Source organism: Rhipicephalus microplus, unplaced genomic scaffold, assembly GCF_043290135.1.
Source record: "Rhipicephalus microplus isolate Deutch F79 unplaced genomic scaffold, USDA_Rmic scaffold_14, whole genome shotgun sequence".
NCBI classification, from domain to species: domain Eukaryota; kingdom Metazoa; phylum Arthropoda; class Arachnida; order Ixodida; family Ixodidae; genus Rhipicephalus; species Rhipicephalus microplus.
The window spans coordinates 26,022,929-26,041,463 of record NW_027464587.1 but is presented as its reverse complement, the minus strand read 5'-3'; the positions used below and the strand labels follow the sequence as shown (position 1 = coordinate 26,041,463).

The 18,535-nt window shown below is 42.4% G+C and overlaps 1 protein-coding gene across 1 annotated transcript in view; it reads left to right on the top strand.

Moving 5' to 3' along the window:
• The window catches only part of LOC142784427 (scoloptoxin SSD20-like), a 181,932-nt gene that overhangs the window by 68,124 nt on the left and 95,273 nt on the right, over positions 1–18,535 (top strand). The window contains exon 2 of the mRNA XM_075882797.1: positions 5,001–5,114. Coding sequence (XP_075738912.1) covers positions 5,001–5,114 — 114 coding nt within the window. The remainder of the gene's footprint in view (positions 1–5,000; positions 5,115–18,535) is intronic.

Sequence of the window (18,535 nt, the reverse complement as noted above, 5' to 3'; positions counted from 1 at the left end):
ACACTGCTTTATTTAATTATCAATGCTTTTTGTTCACTATGCTCCAGTTAGTTAATCTTCAATCAATGACTTGTACCCATTTTTTCTGTAAAAAACAAGCCTCGTACTCTTCTAATACTGATTGACCTTCAGGATTTTATGGCATAACATTCAGGCTTTTTTCCCGAATACCGAGTTTTAAAATATTCAAATTTTGATTTTCATCCTCGAAAGAAAAACTTGGCATATCCGCTTCCGCTGCGGGACGTCGTTAGTTTGAACCCACGTTACCGCACCGGTTGTAAAATGGGCACAGGCGTCCGCTGATTCGATAGTTGGCTACTTTTAGGGCTGAAACGCCAGGTAACGGCAGTCTATGCCACCCCAATCCCGTCTAAACTAGTGAACACCCAAAAACCGAATTGCTCTGCAAAGGAATGAAGAGTCGAGGTAAAACTCGCTCACTGAGCAGTTCGCGAATCGACGATATGCGAAGCACGAGGAAGAAGGTTAATATGTAAATTTGAAATTGCCACAACGTTACGAGGTGTAGGTAAATAATGCCGTACATGACTTCATGTCAGGATTATCATATTTGGACGTGTCACTTACTTTGTCGTCTATTCGCATCACGTGATACCCAATTCGATATCTGGGAAGCTATCGAAACGGTGGCGAGCGTGTTATGACGGAAGCATGTAGTCATGTTTTACATGACAAGCATGCCATGATTATCAAGTTTGCACCAGGCATATACCTACGCAATACATCAACGTCGCGTAATGCATAAGATTGTATATGTGAAGCTAGCGAAATGGCCGCGCGCGCATTATGAGCATGGCACGTAGTCATGTCGCTACATGACCTGCATCTCATAATTATCATATCTGCATCAGTCACATATTTTGTCATCCATTCACGTCCTGTAATACCAAATTATGTATATGCGAAACTAGCAAAACGGCCATAAGCGCATCCTAAGCAGGGCATGTTTTCGTACGTTTAGATGAAACGCATTTCTTGATTATCATAATTGCACCAGTCCCATACCTTCGTCATCCATTCAGGTCGCTTAATACCAAATTTGGTATATGTGAAGCTCGCTAAAGGGCTGCAAGCTTAAAATGAGTATTGCAAATAGTCATGACTTACATTACATGCATGTTACAATTTCCACATGTGCTTGCCGTGCAGTCAAGTCACACTATACCAGGTTCGCAACATGTCATGTGGCCGAAACCACCGCAAGAGTAGCAAGAACATGAAAAATAAATCATGACATTCATGATATAATTATTATGGTTTTGATAAAATGACTAATCACTTATGATCGTCATAAAGTGATCTTACGCTGTACTAATTTTGGTATCGATACAATTATTGAAATGGCCAGGAGAGCTAACTGTCGTAGGCGGTTAGATAGATAGATAGATAGATAGATAGATAGATAGATAGATAGATAGATAGATAGATAGACAGATAGATAGATAGATAGATAGATAGATAGATAGCAAGATAGATGGATAGATAGATGTATAGATAGATAGATAGATAGATAGATAGATAGATAGATAGATAGATAGATAGATAGATAGATAGATAGATAGATAGACGTGCTCAAAGTCACCGAAGTTTGCTAAGAAATGCTTCGCATTTAACAATTGGCAGATCCCACGTACAGTGGTAATCGATGATATGCGAAGCACGAAAGAGGAAATGTCACTTTATGATCAGCAGAGCTTAGCGAGAAGGACGGACGTATTACACGGTAAACACAAGTAGAAATGCCATGTTCTCTCACGTATCTAATAAGAAGCAAGTATCTAGCTTGTAGTCATGTAACGACGGAACCACTGGCGTTTGCAGTACCAGCATCAGCAACGGTAGCTATGTAAATGGAGTCGTACTTGACTTAGGTGCCATGATTATCACGCTTTTTTGACGCGTCATTTTCTTTCGTCATTCATTCCCGTCCCGTTATAAAATACTTTGTATATGTGAAGCCAGCGAAACGGCCGCTAGCGCATCATGAGTGTGGCAAGTAGTCATGTTGTCATATGACAGGAAAGCCATATTTATCATTATGGACGTATCATTTACCTTCGTCATCCTTTCGCGTCACAATATACGGAATTCAGTATAAGTGAAGCTAGCGATACGTCCGCGAGTGCATAATGAGTGTGGCATAAAGTCATGTTGCTACATGACATGCATCTCATGATTATTATGTTTACACCAGGCACATACATACGTCATTCATTCATGTCCGTAATACAATTTTTTTTATATTGAAAGCTAGTGAAATGGCCGCTAGCGCATCATGAGTGTGGCACGAAATCATGTTGTTACATGACACGAAAGCCATACTCAACATATTTAACAAGGTGTTTGATTCGGCTGGTAGGTGCTACATGATAGACGAAGAAAATGCTTAACAGCGCAAACGACAGGAGGGGATAGAAGAGACGAGAGCAGCGCTCTGTTTTCGTCTCTTCTATCCCCTCCTGTCGTTTGCGCTGTTAAGCACTTTCTTCGTCTACCATAATTATGATGTTTGGACATGTCATTTACCTTCATCACCCGTTCGCGTCACATAACACCGAATTTGTTATATGTGAAACTAGCGAAACGGCCGCGAGTGTATCATGAGCAGGGCATATAGTCATGCTAGAGTACACGATTCTCAAGATTATGTTTTTTGCACCAGTCACATACCTTCGTCCTTCATTTACGTCAAGTAATACCAGACTTGGTATATGTGACGCTCGCAAAATGGGTGCGAGGGCATCATGAGTGTCACATGTAGTGATGACTTACATTATATGCTTGTTTTGTCTTCCAAATTAGGGTCTGCCACTTGTGTTCGCCACGCAGCCATGTCACACTATACTTGGTGTGCAGCATGTCATGTGAATGAAACCACTGCAAGAGCAGCAAGAACATGGCCCCGCCGCGGTGGTCTAGTGGCTAAGGTACTCGGCTGCTAACCCGCAGGTCGCGGGTTCGATTTCCGGCTGCGGTGGCTGCATTTCCGATGGAGGCGGAAATGTTGTAGGCCCGTGTACTCAGATTTGGGTGCACGTTAAAGAACCCCAGGTGGTCAAAATTTCCGGAGTCCTCCACTACGGCGTCTCTCATAATCAAATGGTGGTTTTGGGACGTTAAACCCCACAAATCAATCAGCAGCAAGAACATGAAAAGTGAATCTTGACATTCATGTCATCATGTCATGATTTTCATACTATGACTAGTCACCTATGCTTCAAAGAGTATTGCTATGCCAAGCTAATTTTGGTGTGGATACCATTATTTAAACGGCCAGGAGAGCTAAAAGTCATAGGCGGTTAGATAGATAGATAGATAGATAGATAGATAGATAGATAGATAGATAGATAGATAGATAGATAGATAGATAGATAGATAGATAGACATAATCAAAGATAGCCAGAGAGACAGATCGATATATAGATAGATAGGTAGGTAGGTATATAGATAAATAGATAGATAGATCGATAGATAGATAGATAGATAGACCGACAGACAGACAGACAGACAGACAGATAGATAGATAGATAGATAGATAGATAGATAGATAGATAGATAGATACGCTCTAAGTCGCTGACTTTCGCTAAAAAATGCTTCGCATTAAAAACTTGGAAGATGCAACGTACAGTGGGAGTCGATGATATGCGAAGCATGATTGTGAAAATGTCACTTTATTATCAGCAGAACTTCTGGAGGTGGATTGCTGTATTACCCAGTAAGCACAAGTAGAAATGTCATGCTCACTCACGTATCTAGATAAGATGCAAGTATGTAGTTTGTAGACGCGTAAGGACGGCACCACTAACGTTTGCAATATCAGCACCAGCAGTGGTAGGCATGTAAATGAAGCCTTAGATGACTTACATGTCAGATTATCATGTTTACCCATGTTATTTACCTTCGTCATTCATTCAAATCACGTAATATCAAATTTGGTATGTGTGAAGCTAGCAAAACGGCTGCGAGCATGCAATGAGCGTAGCGTATTGTCATGTTTTACATAGCAAGCATATCATGACTACCATGTTTGAACGCGTCATTTTGGTTTGTCGTTCATTCAAGTCACGAAATATGAAATATGGTATGTGTGAAGCTAGCGAAACGGCTGCGAGCGCATCATGAGCAGGGCTTGCATTCATAAAATACATGACGATGCATGTTCTGATTTCTATGTCAGGGCCTGTCACCTTTGTTCGCCATACAGCCACGTCATACCAAACTTTTTTTTAATATATCCTGTGAACGAAACTGCCGCAACAGCATCAAGATTATGACTTTTGTCACGTGACATTCATGACATAGATGTTATGATCTCTGTGTTATGATGAGTCACTTATGCTGATTATACAGTCATGTTACGCCATACCGCTTTTGGTATAGGTCTCATTATCAAAACTATCAGGACATCTAAAAGCCGCAGTCAGCTAGATAGGCAGATAGACCGACAGATAGTCAAATTCACCAAGGTTTCCTAAGACATGCTTTGCATTTGAAATAAACGTGTTGCCGCTCCCTAAATTGCTTAAAATCCCACTTCGCCTTTTGAACATCCGCACAGATCTCTTTAGGACTTATCGGGAACTTCGACAACTTTATTTGTACCAGTAGTGACAAAGTAGCTGCTAATAATTAAAGGCAACATGTAGGATTCTTACACAAGGTTTGTGCAGTGGGGGAAAGGAGCATGATGAGGTAAAACACACAAATAAGAAGACTCTGAGATACTGGGACAACAATACCAGAATAATTGGTGATGCATGGGTGAGCCCTTTATTCTCCAGTAAGCGTAAGCTGTCTGATTATGTAAGCAGTTGTAAGAATTGGGAACTCTTTTTGTAAACGTAATAACAGAACATGAATTGATGGGCTTCTGAGATTGGCGGGACAAGTGTTTGATTTTTTCTGTACAAAATGATCACTAGAGCAAGCCACACTGAACGAGGTTGAGGTTGACCTCATGCTCATTATTCTTCAGGTGGTGATGCGGTCCTTATGGATGAACCACACTTTGAAGGAGGCTCTTGACGCCCCACGAATACACCACCAGCTGCCCGCTCCAGAAGTGCTTGCGGAGGAAGATATTGACCTGGTGAAACATTTCTTTGTGATTTCGCACATGAACATCTGTTGAAAAGACATGCATATTTTTCACCCAACCAAATTCACTCACTCACTAACTCACTTGCTCAATCACTTACGTCTTTTCTTACATTTATCTGCCTGCACGCTTGCTTATTTACTTCCCATGCTTCAACATGCATATCACTATAGCGCACCACGACAGGGACACACTAGAGAGACACATACCCGCACAGCTCTAACTTGCAACTAATGTTTTATTTGCGATAACCGATGCTATTTTTACAATAACAGTAGGTCGATGAAACTTAGAAAACATCATCTAAAGATACAGCACAGCTCATGGACGTGTCATCATTCTTTACGACTATCTGCACTCGCAAACGTCAAAGCGCCTATTCTAGTTAAACTCTTTTCTTTAGCTGGCAAAGCTAAGGAGGCTACACTCGTACATTTTATTCCATTTTGTCAGTTTCATGAACTTCAATAATTTGTCACGTAGTTCTGTTCAGGTCCTATTTAGAAGACGGGTGTTTTGAAACATGGGGGAGCAACCACACCTCTGACAGTGGATTTCTTTATGTCCGCATACTGCTTTTTCTACGATGTACTGGTGTACCATGAGTGTCTGGTTTACACACGTTCCAGTTCTGCCTATGTTCACGCGTTCGCAAGTCATCTAGACAGCACTTCGGGTTTAATTCACACACTTTTTTCTGTGCTTTACCTTAACACCCCGTTTTCCGCTATTTTCTGCATTACCCTCTTTGCGCATGCCATGTAATCATTCGGGAGTTGTAAAACTACGTCCGCACCATCATTTCTCGCTATTCTTCCCAAGTTAGGCAAATTGTAATGCATCTAGGCCCTCAAAGCAACCTTAGCTGCCTTAGTGGCGGCTGCCTGCTCTCTGGCGTTTGCCCTTGCATTCCTGCTTACATTGTAGGCGACGGTGGTTGATAGGCACATAGGATAACCACAGTCCACTAAACGCTTAGCTTGGGTCCACAAGCTTACATCTAGCTAGTGGTAACATGACTTCATCAGTGAATTTTGATAACAGGAATTCACCACTGCAAGCTTTTTCAATTTTGATTGAGTGGCCGCGAACGAAAGAGCCTGTTCATTTCCTCGTGGTTTAGCAAACTTCTGCTTACGAACAATACAGCCTGAAGTCTACAAAACTTATAAACTTGTCCTTAGGTGCTGCATGCGTTAGTACTGGGGTAGGAAACTCTGTCATGACTATGGTTAGCGTTTCTGTAACGACCACGTCAAAAGTTTTAGTTTAAAGATTAGCAACAATGAGATAGGCGTCTACGAACCTAAAAACAGCTATCACATCTGTGTGCTTTCTGCGCTCAACGAGAACCATGTTATGTTTCGCTAAAAACACGTCGCTCAGGTCTGGGGCTATGAAGCAATGTATATATATCTCGTTCTTTTGTTTCACAGTGTTCCCATTACACAGTGCATAAGTCAAGTGAAAGTAAAAGAAAATGAGCTTTAGAATGCGCCCTTATATTATCTGAAACATCGTAGGCTTGGTCTATAACACCCACGCATGACGATGTACTCGACATTCCGTTTAGAAACTGTGTGGGACCCAGTACACACTGTCACAATTTTTGACGTCCCGGTGTCGGGTGCGAGAATATTGCGGTCATGCCTCCAGCCAAATTGCTTGTCAGGTATTTTCTCGCTTACGAAGCATCGCGTCGTGATAAAAGTGTTGTTTCTTTGTATTGTCTGTTGGCACTGTATCAATAAGTAAAAATATTTTTTTCTTGTTACTGTGCCTATAACTGGCGTCATGCGAAGCTAATAGTGATAGAAACATTTTCTGGTACGATTTTTTGTTTCCTTCGAGCGATGGCGCCTGGGTGCATGCCGTTAACAATGCACTGTGGCACCTGAAATCGCATCTTATGTCATATCTAATCTATCTGCTTCTGTAGCCGCCACTGGATGCTTAAATTTACTTTCAATTACGAAAAAGTCTCTCAGTGTTGTTTAACATATTCCTATTGGCAGTTTTTTCAAGGCAATTCAGTTTCACTCTTTTCGTATCACTGTGCCTACTAGTCACACTATTCTCAGGATGTTTTTATGCGGCTCATTGTATCATGCCTCCTATACTTCATTATTGGCAAAGTGTAGACTGCGATCTTTTGTTGAAGTCACTAAACGAACACCTACTGCACATATCTGCATGCACTTCCTTGAGCTCGAACACAAGTACAGTTGCCCAGAATTTTTCACAGATGCTTCAAAGTCTCACACTGGTGTGTCCTATGCAGCTGTTGGTCCATCTTTCTCTAATTCATGTATTCTGCAATCCGAAACAAGTATGTTCACCACAGAAGCTCACGCGATATCTGTGGCCGTCAAGCATCTTAAAGAAGTACAACTACAACGCGCGGTGATATACATAGGTTCACTGAGCAGATTTGTTGAAAACTCTGCGAAAACATAAAAATCCTGTCTTTGTGTCACTATACTCTCTGTTGTGCACAATTTACGCTCTCAAACGACATGTTGTAGTGTGGTGGGTGTCAGGGCGCCACGAGATCATTGAAAACGTGTTGACGAATCAGCTAGCCACATCTGCTCAAGACAACGGCGTTTGATCTGATATCTTTTCTACGACGGGAGTTCAGGCCGTGCTGGCAGCGCCTATGGGATTAGTAAGCAGAAAACAACTACATGTTACGAAACGAAAAATTGGATATTGGCCAACAGTATCCAGATCATGCTACACACAAGCCACACTTACAAGACTCCAGATAGGACACGCACAATCGACACATTTATGCTTTTTGTCTGGTGGCGATGCACTATTGTGATAGAGATGCGGAGAACTGCTCACAATTCTCCACATCCTCGTGCAGTGCAGTGACCTAAATTGGCTCAGAAAAAAGAGCCTCTTTTTATTTCCCTACCGACAGCAGATACCCCTGCACCCATCAACGTTCATCAATAGAGAATTCCTTTTCACACATAAATCATTGCTGGCATTTTGAACAGACACACGTACTTTTAACAACATATCTCCAGGCACTCCGTAGCGTGACCTCTGAAGAGTGGTTGCTGCCGCCGTGGACACATCTCTATCATTGTCTGACAATCACGTTCGGCCATTCAATCTCACTGCACATATCTCACGTCAATGTCATGATTTTAGTGCTTTCATGTTTTTGCCCGCGTTAGCACGAGAGATATTAGGGCACTTTTACAGCCGCCTATCATAATTATTGCTCACATAATTTGTCTATTGACCTGGTGCTATTTGGCCATCAAATGGTCAATGTGCCATAAAACACCGCACATCATCATCATAGCTGCCCTCACATCGCGAGTCGAGTGGCTTGTCGGTCAACGTAAAAAAGCCAAAGAAAGCAATTTGCTCTAAAATACATGTGCACGTAACAAAAACCAACGAAAAGTACCCATACTATTGTGAGTTACTGCACTTCAGTCTTGTTTATTCCAAACAGCAGCACGTAATCTCTGAAGTTTCACAATCACAGTTATCGTCATCTTCCCGCATGCATGCTAGGCGTACAAATCAATACCACGAACTCAAACCAGCCATAGCATAAAGACAAGCAAAAGAGCTAAGTATGTATAGCTCACAAAAAAAAAACAGCACCCACAAGCGTAATGAAATCTGAGTGAAAGATCACGACGTCCAGCACGATTAACTGTGAGTTGTGTACGGCGTTAGATCAAGCATTGAATTGAAAAAGCATCAAACCACACTCAGTGAGAGACACACAACTTTGCAATATAGATTAGAAAATATCGGCCTAAAGTTCTCATATCCGATTTTATGCACAATGTCTTTTGTCGGAACTCATTGCGCTTAACGGGTGGTACCATAAAGAGCTTTCGGCCAACTCTACACTTGTTCTGCCATCAGAGGGCACGAGACGGCAACAAACAACGACGAAAGTATTTCACAGCACAGCTCGCACGGAAGGACTACTTCATATTTGTCGAAACAAATGCGCGCTGCCCCAAGGAGTCCGCGCATCCAGAGCAAAGATTGTTGTCGCAGGCGACTGCAGACACACGAACCCTGCGAGTGGTCTCACGTGACGGCATTTGGCCATTACCGATGCGGCACTGGCCTGGAGAAGTTCGAGGAGGGGGAAAAGAGAGGACGTGCGCCAATAACCACATACGTCACTACTTTGCGAAGCTTTAGAGGCTTCATCTAATGTGGTTGCGCAATGCCCCCTTTATCGAATACATTGCAAGCTAGGTTTACGCATGTCACCTTGTTTTCCATGGCCTCTCTGATTGGCCTATAGAGGCAACAAAGACTGATCATGTGTGCGTATTACGTTATTACATGACACGTTGATTGACATGATGACGTCCCCAATATCATTGATCTGCGATGTCATCACGTGATTATTTTTTAAAATCACTATTGATGACACGAGACGCTGGACATTGACTTCCGTGTGAGACAGTTAAGAGTTGCACCATGAGAAAACAAACAGGAGAAACCCTAGTAAATTAATCGATAACAGTGCAGCATCATGTACGCCTTAGCTCATGTTACTAGCGATCACCCGAAACAAACGTCCTAATGAGCAATATTCTTGCGGTACACCAGAGGCTTTATTTCCCTAACAGTTAATCTCTTTATATATTTAAAGACATAACAGACACGCTACCTGAGCTATTAGGAAATTTTAGAGCTGTGTTACAGTACTACCTACGCAGCCTAAGTGGAAAATAAATGAAGCGTACGCTATGTTGTGCTCATCAGGAAAAAGTAATACACGTTTGTATAGATAGACAAAAAATACGGTCAAAACTCACTGAAGTTCGCTAAAAAATGCTCTAAATATTAAATCAGTAAATTGCAGCCAGGTGTCATGTTGTGGTGTGCTCCACTCTTCGGGAGCAATTCTATTTTTTTATTTATTTACTTATTTATAAATACTGTCAATCCCAAAGCGATTATAACAGGTGGACAATCTAAGGCAGTGATTAGGTACAGTCAATTGAGAGGGAAAAAATATTAAGAAAAAAATAACAAAACAATAAAAATAACAAAAAAAACAAAACCAAAAAATAACAAAAAAGAAAACATATAAGCACAATTGTCAAAGTACAATCATATCGGCACTTTACTTAAATAACAAGAAAGATCACATAGCACCATAATATGTTTACGAGGCTATCAAGTCGCTTTATACTAGTTTTGAGAAAGTGGCTAAGGATGTGCTACTGGTAATGGAGGGGGACAGGTTATTCCATTCTCTGATAGCAAGCGGGCAGAACGAGAAGTCGGAGGCATTTGTGTGAAATCTGTAAGAGGCAAGGGTATAAGAGTATTTGTGGCGGGTAGTTCTAGCTGCTGATAGCTTCATGTAGCGGGACTTGTCTATGTTTAGTTGACCATGTAACAGTTGGTAGATCAGCTTTAAGCGTGCTCATATCGGCTGGTTTTTTATGGTTGGTAGTCCAGCCTTCTTAAGCAGCTCCGTAGGTGAATATTTTCCGGAGAAATTTGTTAAAGATGACAATAAGCGCTTTTTGTTGAACACCTTCGAGCTTGCTGGTTAGTTTTTTTGTGTGTGTACGGGAACCAGGTAGTGTTTGCGTACTGCAGGATGGGTTTATAAGTGTATTGTAGGCCAGTAACTTTGTGTGTGGTGGTGCTTGCTGTAATCGCCTTTTTATAAATAAGTCTTTTAAGCGCAGATGATGTGATGTAATGAACATGAGCGTCCCACCGTAGGTCATGTGACAGAATGACACCTAGATACTTATGCTTTGTGGCTTTAGAAAAGGTAGCTTATTTAAGGCGTAAATAAAATTGCATGGATGCTTTTTTCTAGTTATGAATAAGAGCGAGGACTTTTCTTCGTTAATGTTCATTTGCCAATCACTGCACCAGGCTGAAACTGCGTGTAGCGCTGTATTTAGGGTGATATGGTGATCGTCTGAGTAGATTTCTTTGTACAAGATGCATTCATCTACAAATATTCTGAATCCAACCTTAACAGATAAAGGAAGGCCGTTCACAAAAAGTACGAATAATACCGGCGCCAAAACACTGATTTGCGGTAGGCCAGAGGTCACCGGTACGATTGAAGATTGGACATGGTTTGATTCCACGAACTGCAGCCTGTCTGTTAAAAAGTTAGTAATCCAGTAAGGAATTTAGCCCTTGCCTAGAAAAAGTTGAAGTTTCAGCATGAGTTTGCTGTGCGACACCCGTTAAAATGCTTTCGAGAAATCTAGCAGAATGAGATCAATATGTTTTTGACGATCGATACTTAATGAGGCGTCACGGATCATGTAAATTAGTTGTGTTACAATAGAAATGTCCTGGAGGAAGCCTTGTTGAAAAGGGAACAGTATTTTGTCTTCTTCAAGGTGTTTTAATATGTTCTTTAAGATTATGTGCTCGAGCAGTTTACCAACCGTACATGTTGATGAGATTGGCCGATAATGGGAAGGTTTGTTTTTATTTCCGAACTTATGTATAGGAATCACTTTTGCTCTTTTTCAATTCTTTGGTAGGGTACGCAACGACAATGATCGGTTAAATTGCAGGCACAGGTAGGTATTTTCTTATCCACTCAGCATATCTTTTTAAAAACGCGTTAGTTATGTTGTCTGGTCCGAAACTGTTTTTGCAATTCAACTTCAATGGTGAGTTGAAAACTGCCTCTTCTGACATAAATAATCGCTTAATAGATTTTTCGTCTCTAATTTCTACGTGAGGCTGTTTTCCGTCATCAACTGTGAAAATTGATTGACAATATCTATTTAATACGTTTGTGGAATAAGGACTTTTTTCAGACGTTTTGTGGGTCATTTTACGAACCTTAGTATTCGTGTATTGCCAAAGTTTTATTGAAGACTTTTTTTATGAACCGAGGTAGAGTTTATTCAAAATAAGTAGACTTGGCTGCCATGATTTTATTTTTCATGTCAGTTATACCTACGCTCAGATTTTGTCGGCAATAAATATTTGGTTTCTCTTTTAGATTTTTTCTCAAACGCTTCATCTTTCTTTTAGCATGTATAACAACACGTGTGACCCAAGAATTCATCTTTCTGGTCTTCGTTTTTTTCGATAGAACGTGGTTTTGTGAGCAACAAAGAACAATTTCTCTGAACTTATGCCCCCACATTTCAATAGTCGTCATGGAGTCAGAGTCTAATTCTTGAAATGATGGATATTCGTCGAACAGTAAGTCATAGATTGCTACGTCATCAGCATTACAAAAGTCTGGAAATGTTTTCTGTGCGTATGAATGCGTTTTTTTGTCCTTTATAGGTATCCTACAATAGGGTATTTTATGGTCTGAAATGCCGTCTAGTAGTTCTATCTTTGCTTCATGTACGGGAAAGTTATCAGTGGGAAATATTAAGTCCAGCACACTCGAGTTGTGTTCCTGTACACGCGTAGGATGTGTCATTGTTTGTGAAAGGTTTAAAGAAAGATTTAAATCGTAAATTATTTCGGAGCAGGTGCTGTGGTAGTGCATTGATCCCAGTTGAAGTCAGGCAGATTAAAATACCGCACTATAATAACTCCGGCATTAGATGCGTGACGCCTGCTGACCCGCAGGTCGCGGGTTCGCATCCCGGCTGCGGCGGCTGCATTTCCGATGGAGGCGGAAATGTTGTAGGCCCGTGTGCTCAGATTTGGGTGCACGTTAAAGAACCCCAGGTGGTCAAAATTTCCGGAGCCCTCCACTACGGCGTCTCTCATAATCATATGGCAGTTTTGGGACGTTAAACCCCACATATCAATCGAGATGCGTGACGCCGGATATACGTGCACAGGGCGTCCATAAACTCAAGGTTTGATGAAGGGGCGTGGTATGCACACCCGAGAACAATAACGTGGATTGTGAATTTAAGTTTGGGTGCACGGTAAAGAACCCCAGGTGGTCAAAATTTCCGGAGCCCTCCACTACGGCGTCTCTCATAATCATATAGTGGTTTTGGGACGTTAAATCCCACAAATCAATCAATCAATCAATTTAAGTTTTCAAAATACAGCGTCTACGCCTTCTACGTCTGGAAGTAATGTGAAGGGGATTCTTTTACTTATAGAGACAGCTACGTCGCCGCCACGTGTTGGTCTATCATTGCGTATACATCATCGCGCAGTTTGGGGGTGTTAGGTCAGCGTCTTCGATGTCACTTGTTGGCCACGTTTCAGTAACGGCCAAGAAGTCGGATTTGAGACCAACGAGCAACGATTCTAAAGCATTCAATTTGTTCATGGTGCTGCGCGCATTCACATTTGCGAAATTTTTTCGTGTGATGCCTTATTTGAAGACGCCTTAACTCCTGAGGTTTGGGATGAACTTAGTGTTCCGTTTACAGAGGGTAATTCTGGCTTGGTTGTAAGAAAAATGAAAACCGTGTACGTGATCAAGAGAACTAGTTGATGATTCGTTTGATTAAGATGGCTGATATGAAGGTACTGGTTGCAGATACGGGAAGACAGGAGGATGAACATTTGAGATGCGTCAAGTGTTGTTGCGACTTGACAGTTTTTTGGCACTGTTCGATTCCGTGTCCCACATGTAAACGTTTTCGTTAACGAACAACTTATTTAAAACGAGACGAATACGGTCACCGTCTTTTTTTAAGCTCTTTCAAAACTGCAGTAGTTTGCGTCTTTTGTCGCGCATGGTCTCAAAATAGTCTCGTGCTACGCTTAGTGTTGTGTTTTTCAGTTTGAAGCCCTTGCTCAAAATGGATTCGACTTCTTTCTCGTTAAAAAACTTTGCAATGTTTGGACGCTTCTTATTCACTGGAAACCGGCCCAGGCGGTGAGCTCTGAAACAGACGAAACAAATATGCGAAAATGACTTGAACAGAGCTCTTTTACGATTCTCTCGGAGGCCTGCGGTGACTCGGAACCATCAGTATCGTTGACTCCGTAAAAAAGTAAGTTAGACCGACGGGAGCGGTTTTCCATGTGATCTATTTTGTCTTGAATTCTCTAAAGCTTTTTCTGATGCGTGGGGCGAAGCCCGAAATTGCTCTCTGTCATCTTTGACTGTAACGCATCGATTATTACTGACATCTTGGAAATATTTTCCGCATTCGTGGAAAGGTGCGGTGTCGACATTGACTGAAGTTTGTTCTCAAGCTCGCCTACTCTTTGCGTCCAAGATTCGAAATTTTTTTAAGGTGGCATGTAGGAGCAAAACCTGGTTCACGGATTCGAGAAGGCTCACATTGTTAGCTTCAATACGTTGCATGCTATCAAAAACTGAATTAAGCTTCTCTTCCTGAGTTTTAGTCATAGCACCAGGATTTGTTTCGATGTCACCTCCCAGAAGCAGGTGGCGTCGATAATGCAATGCTTATTTGAATGTTTGTTTATTTTGAATATTCGAATTGAATAGTTTGTTTTTGTTCCTTCCATATGCCTGTTCTTTGTTTGCGTATGTTTACGCACGCCCCAACGTTTTCAAACTATATCATAGCAGCTACGCCATGCTGATTCCTCTGGACACACGAGTGTTTTATTGTGTTGTTGCTTCACGCACTACCACAGCGCTTAAACGTGGGTAATGTATTTCTCACACCGTATTCTTAAAGCTAAGCGGACTTCAAGGGCGCTGTGTCGAAACGCAGCGCAAAAACTGCAGCGCGCAGCAGACGCCCTATGCTTTCCGCGCGCTCCCAAGCGCGGAAAGCCCGTGGGTCTGGCGCAGCAGAAACCCGCCGCGCAGCTGCCATCACTAAGGCCATGAGTGCAGTGTGTTGCTTCGCCCCATTTGCACCAGACAGCACGACGCGCTTTACGCGGAACTTCACGATCCGGGTTCGGCTGTGAGCACGTTTCATCCTTCACCTCTCCTGAAATTCCGTTCTGTTTTCGAGGGAAATGTCGAGAAAGCCTCCTTCGACAGTCCGGCATGCGTACTATCGCGACTGAAAGAAACGCGAACAGCGCAAAACGCTGCTTATCTATTCATTCGAACTGTGGTCATACCTTGGGTGTGCAAGGCACACATGTTGTAATCCGACGTTACCATAGCACTAGAGTCCCATTCCCACTACCGCTCATACACAATATTTGTCTTATCATTGTCTCGTCATGCCACGCACTCGGAACACACATACGATGCGAAGATGCCTGCTAGATCAAGATTCGCCTAGCGACAGCCAAGACACGCCACAGTTAGACTGAATTGAAAACCACGCTTTCCGCAGTTCAAGTTTACTTGCATCGCGATAATGTTTCAGTTACAAATGTACAAAACATGCAAAGTGCATGAATGCACGCATGAGTCGAATAGTATAGCGTATCATTGACATACGTTCTGCAAGAGTATGGCAATGATTCGGTGATGCACCCTACAGGCATACTGCACGTAAATTACTGTTGTAAAGCGAGACAGCTGGTGTCGCGCTTGAATAAACGTTAGACTAAGTGTACCTACTCGTACATATTTATTGGGCTCTATTTCTCCTGTTGATTGCAAATATTCACTAGTGGTGGAGCTTGGCATTTTTTGTTCCGGATAGATATGTGTGCAATCTTAAAACACCGCACCAGCCCGATTGCCGCGTCTTCTTGTGATCTTCACAGAAGACATGGCACATCTTCATATTTACATCTTCATATTGCGATAAATGTTTTGGCAATGATAAACGACTTTGGGGTTCTCAGATGACTTCTTGCCAGCTGGAGCACGTTGAATAGGCGCCTTCTCGTATTTTAAAATGCCAGACGCGGCTTTAGCCATGTTAACTTGCTGCTAGAGAACGGCTTTGGCAGTTCTAAACAAAATAGCGTTTGTGTGCGAGAGTATGGCGCCCGAAGCCTAGGCGCCCGGATGCGAGATATGCGTGTTCTGCTGTATAAAAAGCGATGTATGAGCTAGGCCCCTATCACTTTATAGGAGCTGAGATGTCAGCATTATGTATGTCGCGTTTTCTGCGTCAGCGTGTAGTTATAGCAAGCGCGTACTATAAAGTCCGTACCGATAATGCAACAGCGGGAAGAATCCGCATACGTAATAATGATTAGTATGACCATTAATAAAAGAAAAGAAATCACGACCAGTTCCGCCAATTCTTGGTGCTGTCAAGACGCGAACTACCACAGGCAAGTCCCATCTAATCACGTGGCGTCAGCATTTCATGGCCGAAACTGCGACTCGAATTTCAGTCAACATTTCATCTTCTCAGTGCGCACCCGTAGGCCTCGTCGTCACCGCCACCAGGAGTGTCCACAAGTGCCCACGTAAACACTGGGCGAAATAGAGACGGTGCAATTCCTCACTTGACGAATGATTTTCGTTTCGATTATCTTCGGAGCAGTGGTACTTAAATCAGCGCCGGACCGAGCAACGGCGAGGAGGCAGGTGGAGGCGCGCGTTTAAGCCACACTGGCTGGCAAGACGTACTCGAACTGCGCATATTTATGAATGCTATGTCCATGCAATGGGAGCATTCCAGCCTTTCGAGAAAACGGTGACCCTCGACTGACTTTACGCTGGTCTTGCTCAGCACTCGCTCCCTACGTACTCAGACAAAAGACATCGAAAGAAATGAAAGCGGACGTCCTCAGCTTTACCGAAACATGGAACTCTGTGAACTTTTACATCAATCAATTCGTTACAATCCAAGAAGCAGTGTGACCTGCAGATAATGTTGCCATTTACGTCAAACTGCCAGGGACAGTGGTAGATCTCGGCCTAAAACTCACCAGCCAGAGCCTCAACGAAGACCATGTCTGTGTAAACTCTCCAATAGAATTGTCCTGCTGACTATGTACCTCGCAGCGAATCTGTCCAAGAGAAACGTCCTGAAGTACATCGACATCTTAGTGCCTCAGTATGAAACCAAATATAAGAACGCACCCTTCGTCCTGGCTCAGGACTTCAAAATAAACATTATGGAGAATAACTTGCTCATATGCAACATATTATATCTAGCGAGAGAGAAACGAGAAAAAAGGAAGGCAGGGAGGTTAACCAGATGCTATATTATATCTAAATATACTCTCCGATGCATAGCATTAGATCACCTACCACGTTGGTATAGTGCCTAAGGCAGTCGGCTGCTGACCCACGAGGTCTAATTTCGGCCGTGACGCCGCATTTTCGATGGAGGCGAAAGTGCCTGAGGCTCGTGTGCTTAGACTGGGGTGCACGTTAAAGAACCCAAGGCGGTCAATATTTCCGGAGCCCTCCACTACGGCGTCTCTCATACTACTATGGCGATTTTGGGACGTAAAAACCCACATATCAATCAATCAAAGTGCAATGTAACATTATTATATAGAATGAGTATCAAAGTCGCACAGCGAAAACAAATAATATCGAATATATAGTAGGGAGAGATCACTTCTCAGGCAGTAGCTTTATATTGGGTGTTGGACTCTAGAAAACGATCAACCCAACAAGACATTTTGTTCAGATTTCCGGTGGAATAAGAGTAATAATAATAATAATAATACCCTACTGAAACTGTCCGTATGCGATGTCCAATAATTCCGTATGTTTCCGTAAGAATCTTACGGAAATATATGGAAATATATGGGAAACATATGTATTCTTTACGGAAACTTATGGAATTATTGGACTCGCATACGGAACATTTAGTAGGGTAATAATAATAATAATATTAATAATATTATTAATATTAATACTAACATCACCACCAATCATGTTATGAACATGTGGTGCACTCATGATCACCTGTATAATCAAACTACTTTAAATGCAACGAACTTTATCGTGAGAGATGCCCCACCGCGGTGGTCTAGTGGCTAAGGTACTCGGCTGCTGACCCGCAGGTCGCAAGTTTAAATCCTGGCTGCGGTTGCTGCATTTTCGATGGAGGCGGAAATGTCGTAGGCCTGTGTGCTCAGATTTGTGTGCACGTAAAGAACCCCATGTAGTCGAAATTTCCAAAGCCCTGCACTACGGCGTCTCTCATAATCATATGGTGGTTTTGGGACGTTAAACCCCACAAATAAATCTATCAACTTATCCTGAAAGTTGCGTTGCTAATAGGCTGCAGAGTAGGCCCATTGTAGACCACAGGAGCGAACTTGGAAGGACATTTGAGCTTCGCCTTCAAGAGTAGAATCCGATAGCGTAATTGGGCCCCGGGTGAATGTAACATTGGCAAAAATATTTTTACATCATCAGCAGCAAAAGCATCAACAAAGAGAACGGCTTCGTAGGTTCGCGTGTTGCCTTATGGGCACATAGTGGGATTTTCACCGATTCGCAAAAAAAAATAATGGCTCTGTGGGCATTTAAATGGTGTACTTGCAGTAGGCATTCAAAGATGCCCTTAAACGGTTACGCACACAGTCACCCGTTTTCTTGCGGCATGGTTGAGGCATGCACCGCAACTAAAGCCAGACTATTATTTGAGAAACCGATGCACACGCAGCCCGATTAC